This window comes from Miniopterus schreibersii, assembly GCF_964146895.1.
Source record: "Miniopterus schreibersii genome assembly, chromosome: 3".
Classification (NCBI taxonomy): domain Eukaryota; kingdom Metazoa; phylum Chordata; class Mammalia; order Chiroptera; family Miniopteridae; genus Miniopterus; species Miniopterus schreibersii.
This window is the reverse complement of record NC_138103.1, coordinates 38383911-38396068: the sequence shown is the minus strand read 5'-3', so window position 1 is coordinate 38396068 and position 12158 is coordinate 38383911. Positions and strand designations below refer to the sequence as shown.

The following is a 12158-nucleotide window of genomic DNA, read 5'->3' as shown; positions in this document are numbered from 1 at the left end:
TGTTCAAAGCAGTCACCCTCAGTGAATATTATTCTTACGTGTAGGAGAGATGGTATATGTGTTATCTTGCTTTTATTAATATGTTAATTATTTCCTGTTGGCCTAATTTCGTTTTTTGAATATATAAAATATTTACATGGCTCAAAAGTCAAACTGTTTAACTCAACGACAAAAAAACAACCCAATTAAAAATCAGCAAATGATTTGAATAGACATTTTCCCAAAGAAGTTATACAATTGACCAGCGAAGTACTCCTTTATTGAAAAGCACATGAGGGGAAAAAATGCTCACGATAGCTAATCAGTAGGGAAATACAAATCAAAACCACAATGAGAGATCATCTCACACCCATTGAGATGGCTACTACTCCCTCCAAAAAAAACAACCCAGAAAGTAACTGTCTTGGCAAGGGTGTGGAAAAACTGGAACCCTATGCAATGTTGGTGGGAATGTAAAATAATGTAGCCATCATGGAAAACACTATGACAGTTCCTTGAAAATTAAAAATAGAATTACTATATGACCCATCAGTTTGACTCCTGAGTATATACCCTAAAGAATACAAAGCAGGTTATTGAACAGTATTTATACACCCACGTCCATAACAGCATTATTCATAATTGCCAGTGGGTAGAAGCAACCCAAGTGTCTATCGACAGGTGAATGCATAAACAAAATGTGATATATACATACAATGGAATATTATTCAGCCTTTGAAAGTATGAAAATTCTGATACATGCTACACATGGATGTACCTTGACAATATTATGCTAAGTTAAATAAACTAGTCACAAAAAGACAAATACTATATAATTCCACTTATATGAGATACCCAGAGTAGTTAAGTTCATAGACAGAAAGTAGAATGGTGGTTTCCAGGGGCTAGGAGAAGATGGAAATGGGGAATTATTGCTTAATGGGTATAGAGTTTCAGTTTTGCAAGTTGCAAAAGATTCTGGAAATAGATAGTGGTAGTGGTTGCACAATATGAATATATATATTAATGCCACTGAACTGTACACTTGAAAATAGTTAAGATGGTAAACTTTATGATATGTGTATTTTACCACAGTTTAAAGTAATAAAAAGCCATTACTCTAAGAAGTAAATGTGTGTCACTTGAAATAAAAGAGAAGCTGAAATATCGTTTTAAAATAAAAATGTAAAACTGTATAAAAGTGTGAAATCAGAAGTCTCACCATTTCTCTCTTCCAGCCAATTTCTCTTCTACACCCTCTATAGATACCCATTTTTGTTGGTATTTGGTTTATCCTTCTTTTTGCAAAAATAAGCAAAAAGAAATCTTGTATTTCTCCTATAGGTAGCGTACTATATGTTGTGTATGTATTTATCAATACATACTGAAGTTCACACCATATTAACACTTAGAGAATCTTCTTTATTTTTTAAAAAATGGCTACCCTAATGTTCTGTGGTTAAAACTGTAGTTATTCAGCCAGTACTCTCTTGATAGATAATTTGGTTGTTTCTAGTCTTTTGCTATTGTAGATAATACAGACATGAGTACTACATATATATATATATTTTGTTTTTGTGGAAGTATATTGTCATCAGGGTAAATTACTAGTAGTGGAATTGTTGAGTCAGAGAGTGCTGTACTCTTTTAAATCCCTAAGTAAATATTTAACAGAGCTACTGTTGCTTTATTTTTAGTTGGTCATTGATGCGCTTAGCAATGGTGCAACTGGTGCTCAACAATTTGAAGACTTTCTATCCCTTTGCAGGTCATGATCTTGCAGGTAATAAATATCTTAATGTGAATTAATATTTCCATTGCTTTTGGTTTACTCTTTTGTATTTTTTCCAAATAGTGGAGAAAAGGTTTAATAACTTCCTATTGTAGAAGATAGGTTTCTATTAAACAAACTGTCTGTAAATATATCTGTCATCTTGTTAGGTTCCCTTAGGAGGATAACATCCAAGAAAGTAGGGGATTTGAACCTGATGTGATTGACTGTATTAAGACTGTATTTATAGCTATAGCCGAGATATTGGGAGATTTAATAGTGGTAGACACATAGAAAACTAAGTAAATGCAAACACTTAGTGATTGTTAACTCCAAGGGAACAACAGGTTGTACAGGAAAGAAAGGGACATGATAGTATACCAAGTGGTTCAGCTGTGATCTATGTTTAAATGTGTGTGTGTGTGTGTGTGTGTGTGTGTAAAAACTAAAATGTCAATTTAACAAAAATTATTATGTGATTATGTTGGAGTGATGGAGAGAAGTTTATTCTCATATTCCATAGTAGTATATCAGAAGATTATTTCTAAAATTGAAAGATCAAGAATTCACAGTATAAGCATGTTTAGATTTTTGTAGGTAAATAGTTAAAAGTTGAAGGTAGCATTTGAATTCAAGTGTGCCTTGGCCGGTGCGGCTCAGAGTTTAGAGCGTCACCCATGCACCAAAGGGTCATGAGTTCAATTCACGGTCAAGGGCACTTACCTGGGTGAGGGTTCCATCCTCAGCCCCTGTTGGGGCACGTGTAGGAGGCAACCAATTGATGTATCTCTTTCACATAAATGTTTCTCTCTTTCTTCCTTCTCCCTCCCTTCCACTCTCTCTAAAAATCAATGGAAAGAATATCTTCGGGTGAGAATTAACAAATGAAAAAAAGTATGGAACTGTAGAACTGGAAGGTGCTGAGTTTCATAGTATTATATAACTTTCCCCCCCCAACTTTTGTCTATTATTTAATTTTCTAAGCAAATCTTAGTTATATGCCATACAGAAATTGGGCTGATATAAAGGTTAAAGCAATTTTCTTCCCAGACATACTTTTATAATATTCAGGTATATTTTTTCATGTGAAATTAAAGTCAGAAGCACTAATTGACATAAGAGTCATTTAAATCACGTCATAAATACTATTCCAAATACTAGTACTAAAGCTGTGATGGAATTTCAACATGATTGCCCTTTTTTCTGTTGTCCTTGGCTACCTAATTATGTTAAAATGTTACACAGATTTAATGATATCCTTTTTATAATACTTTTAGATTTCTATGCCAGACTCTTTCACATCACCTCTGACAAAATGTGTGTTAATATTGCAGTCATTCTTACAGTTCAGTATAGCATTTTACTGCAGAAGATAAATGCAGTTCAATTTTATTTTCTCATTTTAGAGCTTCCTGTTAGTTCACCACTTTGCCACGCAGTTCTAAAAACTCTTCAATGTTGGGAGCAAGTTCTTCTCCGAAGACTCGAAATCCATGGTGGGCCACCTCAGAACTACATTGCAAGTCATACTTCTGAAGAGAGTTTGTCTGCAGGTCCTGCAATTCTTCGCCACAAAGCTTTGCTGGAACCTACAAACACTCCTTTCAAGTAGGTTTTCCTATGGATACTGTTTTTTAAGTATGAATTTTACTAAATCGGAGTGTTTTCAGGTAGTATTTGAAGAAAAAAATATTCAAGTCCTTATATGTTTAATGTGCTATTCTAGGCTCATATCTGTGGCTTTGTGTGATGCATATTGTAGTCCATAGGTTAGCAAATACTTTTTGCAAAGGTCCAAATAAGTAAATATTTTAGGCTTTGGGGTCCTTACAGTCCTTTTGGCAACTATTCAGAATTGCCATTGTATAGTGAAAGCAACTACAGACTATAAGTAGTAAATGAATCGGCATGGCTTTCATCCAGTAAACTTCATTTTCAAAAATGGAAGGCAGGCTCATAGTTTACTGGTGCCCACTCTCTAGCAGTGCTATTCAAAATAGCCAGTTAGCAAACTGGTTTGCTGTTCATGAGGAGTAAAGTATTTGTACTGAAAGGTAAATCAATGCTGTGCTTGCTGCATCAAAGTCTTGTTATAAAAGGTGTTAGCCCGGCCGGGCGTGGCTCAACAGTTGAGCGTCGACCTAGGATCCAGGCGATCAGGGTTCGATTCCTGGTCAGGGCACATGCCTGGGTTTCGGGCTCAATCCCCAATCGAGGGTGTGCAGGAGGCAGCCAGTCAATGACTCTCTTATTATTGATGTTTCTCTCTCTCTCTCTCCTTTTCCTTTCCTCTCTCTGAAATCAATAAAGATATATTAAAAAAAAAAAAAAGATGTTAACTGAACTAAACAATGTATTTAGTGACTTAATGACATAGTTCATTTACATTTTTTTCACAAGCTCTTATCTCATGCACATCAGAAACAGACTTCATGGACTGGTATGTGTTCACAGATAATACTTTGAGTAGCTCTGCTTGTAGATCTCTTCTAGGAAGCATAACTATTACGTTCCTAAGTGAGGGGTCAACAAACTATATCCTGTTAGGCCAAATTCACCCCTCCTCCTACATTGTATATAAAGTTTAATTGGATCACAGCCACACCCTTTCATTTTAATATCATCTCTGCTCCTTTTCCACTTCATTGGCAGAGTTGAGTAATTGTATGAGAGACCATCTGGCCTACGAAGCCTAAAATATTTACCATCCTGTCCTTTAAGACAAAATTTGCTTCCTTAGCTGGTTTGGCTCAATGGTTAGAGCGTTGTGGGCTGAAGGGTTCTGGGTTTGATTCCAGCCAAGGGCACATACCTTGGTTGCAGGCTTGATCCCCGGTCCCTGTTGGGGTGCATGCAGGAGGCACCCAATTGATGTGCCTGTCACATCCATGTTTCTGTCTCCCCTGCCTCCACTCTATCTGGGAAGCAGTGGAAAAAATATCCTCATGTGAGGATTAAAAAAAAGAAAAAAAAGAACAAGTTTGCTGATTGCGGCCCAAGATGATTTGGTCTGATTCTAGTTAATTATTATTATAAACATTTATATGACACTAAGGAAATGTGGTCAAGTTAATCAGAAATCTCTGAAGTGTATATTAAAATATACTGTGTCTCTGTAGATCCAAACATCACCTGGCACTGTCTGTGAAGAGACTTTGGCAGTACTTGGTAAAGCAAGAAGAAATTCAGGAAACTTTTATCAGAAATATATTCACAAAGAAAAGGTGTCTAAATGAGGTTCGTATAAGTTGAAACCTGCTTACTGTTTTATTATTGAAGTCTTTTGTATTATATAACTATAAAGAATTAGTTGCCTTTTAAAGACTGTAGAACTCATTTTTAGCCCTGCCCGGTTAGCTCAGTTGGTTGGAGCGTCATCCCCATACACCAAGGCTACAGGTTCCATCCCTGGTCAGGGCACATAAAAGAATCAACCAATAAATGCATAAATAAGTGGAACAACAAGTGGATATTTCTCTCTCTCTCCCCCCTAAAATAAATTAAAAAATGAAAATAAAAATAAAACTCATTTTTATATCATAAACATATCCTATGCAGTTAAGGTATAGAAAAGTAATTGAAAAGGAAAGAGGGAGGTCATTATTTTCTTAAGTCTATTTTATTTAAAGTAACTAATGCAGATATATTTGAGACTTTTTTGCCCCAAAAGATATTGGTTATGATTCTGTATCTTTTCCTGTTTTAAGCTGTCATGATCACCAATTTAAGAGACAAAATAGAAAGTTCCCATGATTTTCATGTGACAGTTAAAAAAAGGTTATCTTAGAAGTTTAATTGAAACTAGGTTTATATACTGAAAATATTTCAAATATGCAAGTGTTCTTTTTATTCTATTGATTATACTTAATGAAAATTTGCAAACTAATTTATAATAATACTGTAACTGGTTTATTATACATTGATATTATCATTATAATGGTTATTTTTCTCAGTTCAGTGCTACTAAAAAGTTTCAGATTGATGATATGGGGAACTTGTACCTGAATGTAAATTAACATTTTGTTTCCTTCATTGAGACAATTTTGCTATTAAAAAATGTCAGGTAAACTAAACAGTGGATTTAGTGATTCAGTTAATTCTTTCTCTTCTCATGGACTGAACTAGTAACGAAGAGTTTAAGACTGGCAACTGTTTTGTGGATCACATTTTGAGAAGTACTGAACTAGTCTTAAAGCAGGTTTTTGAAGTGGAAGGAAAAAAGGAAGATATTTCAGTTGGATAAATTAGGAAATAGAATGGCTTCTTAGTAGAAAAGTTAGCAAAAAGCAAGATGACATCTAACCTCATTTAAAAAAGGAAAATTACATATATTTCATTTTCTCAGTTTAAGCACTTATTCATAAGAGGCAATTACACATACTATTAGTATTTATCTGTTTATGTAAATATATTTGAATTAGCCACGGCAAGAAACAATATATAGTGTTCTTGCTAACTTAGAAGATTTTGACATGTACCTTAGTATAACATTGAAATCTAAGCAAATAATAAATACAATAGATAAAATACAAATGAAAATATTTCTACATAACCTTAAGTAAGATATAGCTTAAATATTTAGTATATGAAGTACCATTAAAACAGTTCAAGCAAATTTTCGGATAAATAAAATTAAAAATGAATTTACTAGATAAGAGTGTCAGACTAATTAGCATATGTTTACTGGTGAGGTAATGTTTCTTATTTTAAATATATCTTTGCCTAAAATAATTTATTACAAGTTAAAGCATTCTCATAATAGTGTATAATGCACTGATGCATTGCTCTGAATAAAAAGCATGTTTACTGTGCTTGGTGGTACTTTGGTTTCTCTGATGTACCTTGTTTTATGAATATACATATTTGGGTTAATAACTTCAAGTACTAAATCATTTTTTAAAAGCATTGTCATATTTGATTAATATAATTGTAAAAATAAAAACATTTCTCTACCTCTGATACATTTAGTGTATTTGGGAAATGAAATAGTTCTCAAAACAAACAAAACAAAAAACTGTTGTACCACTAGATTGTCTAGTAGAATCAGAGGGTAGAGTCATGAGGGGAAAAGAAGAGCATAACGAAGCCAGAATGAGTAAGTAAGGATAGCAGATAAATGAGTAAAGTTATTTTTGTATTATAGTTATTTTAATCAAAAACAGGAATATGAATGTTGGACTAAAAGCTTTATATCAGTAAGCCAAATATTATCTCTGTACTTTAGGGTTTTTTTAAATCTGCAAAATGAGTATAATATCTTTTACTTTGCAGTGTTTTAACCGGTACATTTAACTTACTATTTAAAAACTTGGCATGATTAATGGTAGTTATTAGAAATTTTTATTACTGCTTTGTTGTTTTATTCTTGATGGTGATACTCTTAAAGACAGTGATATTTTGATAAGTAAAATATGAAAAGAAAATATAGTAAAACATAGATTGTATGGAACGAAATAAAATATTAACTTTATAGAGTTGATATAAAATTACTTTAATCTTTCCTGGAAAGTTGACTATCCTATTTGTGTTATTAACAAAATTACTTGCATTCCCTTTTTTAATAAAATGATGATTATATTTAAATAGTTGAGTGCAAACTACTCTGATTTTTCAGATTGTTATGAAATAAATACATGACAAATTCTATATTTTGAATGGGAGATGGTGGAGAATATTTTGAAAGTGCTGCTGTTTTCTTTATCCCTTTATGTATTTGGAAATGAAATTCCTTCATCTGATATTAAAATTCTGGTGTATCCTCAGGTCTTTCTTTTCCTATATAATGTAGTTTAGTGGTACATGCATTTTTAAACTAGAAGGTCTTCCCTATTTGTCTTTATTTGGAAATTAAGTGCAGATAGCTGCTAATAGACTACATCTGAACCATTCCTAACCAAAAAACAAAACAAAATGCTTGGCAGCTATCATCTTTGTTCCCAATTCTTTTTTCTATTTTCTTGTATTTTTTGAGAAAAGCTAAAGGTCTTGAACCAGCTCTTTTTTTAAATCGTGTTAATATCCCCTTTTAAGAGGCATATGTGCCTGAAACCTATATGATTTTATTAATCAATGTCACCCCAATAAATTCAATTAAAAAATCTCCCCAAAAGAGAAAGAGATCCTATACCTTTAAGTCACAGCCTTACAGGATAGTATTAATATGTTGTTGGATACACATAGACTAAATTAATAAAAAATAAGTATACTTTTGCCCAGCCAGTGTGGCTTAGAGGTCGAGTGTTGACCCATGCACCAGGAGGTCACTGGTTCGATTCCCAGGCAGGGCACATGCCTGTCTTGTGGGCTTGATCCCCAGTGCGGGGGGCGTGCAAGAGTCAGCTGATTAATACTGATGTTTTTCTCTCATCAATGTTTCTGTCTCTCTCTCCTTCTCCCTTCCTCTCTCTCTAAAATCAATAAAAACATATAGTTTTTAAAAAGTATACTTCTGTTATTTTACGCAAAAAGAAGCACGTGTGCCTCCAAACAGTTTATTATTTTTCGCTAAATCAAGACAAAGCCTGAATTAGAAACCTAGAAATCAAATTTTTTTAATCATGAGGTTTTCATGATGAGTGAGATTTCATAATGGAGACAAGACATAGTACTGTGTAAGAGAACAATTGGACTTGAATTTTCAGTTGATAGGACTCTGGCACCAGTAGCTCTGAAATTTGTAATATAAAGTACTTGAACACAATCTTACTTTAATGTCAACATTTCAAAGTAAGTTAAGTGAGTAAAAATTTCTTAGGAGGTAGAATAAAATTTATAGTGGTTGTTAGTGAATTTTGAGGGATTACATTTCCCCTAACCCAGTATTTTGTGTACTACATCTCATCTTACTCTTTGTCATGTGATTATTCTTTCTTGATGAAGTCATTAGAGGACAACTGTGAAACCATCAAAAATTCTATGATGGAGGAGCCAAACATCAATAAGGTACAAAGCATCATTCAACTGAAATTAGAAATTGCATTCTCTAACAAGAAAAACATAGTGTTTCCGTTTATCTTTGGATTGGACCTTATTTCCAATGCAGTTAAAGTACTATTCCCTCAGTTCATTCTTTTATTTTTAACAAGTTAAATATTGCAATGATAACATTGTTTCTCTTTTATTAATAAGAGAATGCAATTTTAAAGGGAGTTGAATGTATCTTGTTTTGGCTACAGATTTTTCTGAGTAAATACAACTAAAGTTCTTAATAAAATGTAATTACAATAGCCATTATGGAAGTATAGTAGCATTGTTCTATTTTTGCAAGTATCACTTTTGAAGTTAAAATTCTTCCCTCTCATATTAATTTCTTAAAATATATCAAATACTATTACATAGCATTTGTTTTACTCGTAAAAAATAGAATATAGCATATTGCCTTGTGTATAGTAAGTACTCAGTACTCGAGAACAGTGGCACAAAGGATAAGAATTTGTACAACCATAAAATAACTCCCAAATGTTCTGTGATTACACATTCAAACAGGACTTTTATTAGGTTGACATATGATTCATGTGTTTCACATTTTGATTTTAAGACCATGTGATCAGAGTAATTTTTAGGGGAAAAAGTTTTCAAAAGAGTTTTTTTTAAGGCCATGAATTCTGACCTCTTATTTTTTCTCAAAGGAATCTTTTCGTAAAATAGGAGAAATAATTCCGTGCAATTAATAAAAAATACCAATTTGATATCAAGTGTATTATAACTAAAACCTTGGCAAAATAAACATATGCAGTCCATCCTTTGGAAATTTCTAATGACCTTTGGGAGTTTTGCGAGAATATAATTCATACTTTTGTTTTTTGCATTTTATTTATTTTATTTTATTTATTTTATTCAAAATATTACAGATGTCCCTTTTTCTGCCCATTGTGTATTTCAGTATTTTATTTCTTTTTATTGCTAGGGTGTATTCATTGTATGGCTATACCAAATTTTGTTTATCCATTGACCTGTTGATGAACACTTAAGCTGTTTCTATTTTGGAACTATTTAAAATAAGACTGCTTAGAATATTCATGCACAAGTCTCTTTGGTTGGGCATATGCTTTCATTTCTCTTGTGTAAATCTCTAGGAGTAGGATGACTAGATTATATTGTAGGTGTGTGGTTACCTTTTTAAGAAACTGCTCAAGTATTTTCTAAGGTGGTAGAAATATTTTACATTCTCAGCAACAGTGTATGAAAAATCCCAGTTGCTTCACATCCTTACCAGTACTTGGTGTGGTCAGCTTTTATTTTAGCCGTTCAAGTAGGTGTTTTGTGGTAGTTCATAGTGGTTTTAATTTGCATTGAGAATCTGATCATGTGCTTAATTGCCATTTGTATAACTTTTGTTTGAAGTATCTTTTCAAGTGTTGTGTATATTTTTTATTAGGTTATATGTTCTCTTAATTGAGTTTTAACAGTGTTTTATATATTCTAAATACAAGTCCTTCATACAAGATAGGTGATTTGCAAATATTTTCTCCTAATCGGTTGCTTGTCTTTTCATTCTTTTTATTTTTCTTTTAAACTGCAGAAGTTCTTAATTGAAACATTGGACCTCATCAAAATTTTTTTGTGTATGGATTTTCTTTTTGATGTCATATCTAAGAAGTCTTTGCCAAACCTAAAGCCACAAAGATTTTCTTCCACTTTGCTCTGATGTTTTATAGTTTTAATTTTACAGTTAGGTCTATGACCCATTTTGAGTTAATTTTTTTACATGATGCAAAGTATGGATCACAGTTACTTTTTAAATTCTCTGTGTATCAATTGTTCCAACACACTTTGTTGAAAAGATTCTTCTTCACTGAATTGCCTTTTCCTCCTTATAAAAAATCAATTGACATATATGTGTAGGTTTATTGCTGGACCCTATTTTGGACCATTAATCTATTTGTTTATCTTTATGCTACTACTCCACTGTCTTATTGCACTGACTGGAACTTCTAGTCTAATATTAAATAGAAATGAGGAAAGCAGACATTCTTATCTTTGCTATCAGTGGGGAGCTCGCCTCGTCCCCACTGGTTGCTCATTGGAGTAGGCTTCTTGTGATTTCCCAAGAAAAGGAATTTTCTGAGACTCCCACAGGGGGATGAGGTATTGTAGAAAATTTTATTTTTGTGGAATTAAGTCCCTGAATTTCCAAAGTCGTATTTCCCTTTTTCCCACCATAGAAGTGTAGCTGGGGCTTCAGCAGAGCTAGGATTAAAGCCCTTGCCTAGAGTTTCCATTCCATGTTGGGGCACAGTCCAGTCCAGCATCAGGCTAGCCTAGCTTGTGTTCCCCACTGCAGCTCGTCAGTCCACAAAGCCACATGGCTATGGAGGGGACACAGGCAGGAGCAACACCAGAGGAACCAGAGAGCCAAGAGCCCCAAGAGAGTTCCTTTGTTTTGGGATTATGTATCCCCAAATTTTCTCGGGCTTGTAGTGACCCTGCCCCCTCTAGCCAATGATCTCTGTTTCCAGGTTTGACTAGCAGGCATCTTCCCTGTGTCACCCCCACTTTACTGTGCACGTGCCCATCTTCCCTTTGTCGGACCTCTTCCCTCAGTGATCTGCGGGGAATGGGCTGGTGGTTCCCTGGGGTGTGTGAAATTGCAGCTTTCTCATGGAGCTGCCCAAATGGCCGTGGTTATAATGTCGCTCCTTCCTTTTGCTCGTTTTCTGTTATTAATAACTAGCTAATTACAGTGGCATCCTCTTGTTTCTCATCTTGGGAGAAAGCATTCGGCCTTTTGTCATCTATAGGGTTGTTTGTAGGGTTGTTGTTAGATGCCCTTTATAAGGTTGAGGAAGTTTCCTTCTATTCCTAACTCATTGAGAGTTTTTAATCAGGAAAGTATGTTGGGTTTTGTCAGATACTTTTTTTGCTACTACAGTCATGCACTGTTTAACAAGGAGATACATTCAGAGAAATGCTTTGTTATGTAATTTTGTTGTTGTGTGAACATCATAGTGTACTTAAACCTAAAAAATATAGTTGACTACAAACCTAAGCTACATAATATAGCCTATTGCTCTGTAGAGGAGGAAAAATAACTGTCCCTCTATCCTTCTGGCGTCTTGGCTGAGATATCCCTGTAATATAAGACAGATTAACAAGGGGGGGGGAGTTTAATAACATGTATACATGGGAGAAATCCTGGAAAACTGAGTAACTTGCTAAAATGGCTGAAGCCACCACCTTAAATATTATTCAGCTGAAGACAAAAGATGTTGGGTTTGGGGTGATTTAGTTATGGGAGATTACCAGGAAAAAGCACACAGTAAACAAGAATTAGGATGTTATGCAGATTTAAGTCTTTCTCTTCTGCATTGATAAGAGTTTCTAGAGACAAGGTCAGTATCCTTTTTCTGGTATAGCTAGGGAGAAATCCTGCTAATGGAAATGTCCCTTACAAATGTAAATGTCTTTT

At 33.9% G+C, this 12158-nt stretch overlaps 1 protein-coding gene across 3 annotated transcripts in view; it reads left to right on the top strand.

Moving 5' to 3' along the window:
* Window positions 1-12158, top strand: part of DMXL1 (Dmx like 1) — a 124568-nt gene that overhangs the window by 83071 nt on the left and 29339 nt on the right. For all 3 annotated transcript variants that reach the window (XM_081133425.1, XM_081133424.1, XM_081133426.1), the window contains 3 exons: window positions 1677-1762; window positions 3157-3358; window positions 4870-4987. In XM_081133425.1, the coding sequence (XP_080989551.1) occupies window positions 1677-1762; window positions 3157-3358; window positions 4870-4987 (406 nt within the window). The remainder of the gene's footprint in view (window positions 1-1676; window positions 1763-3156; window positions 3359-4869; window positions 4988-12158) is intronic.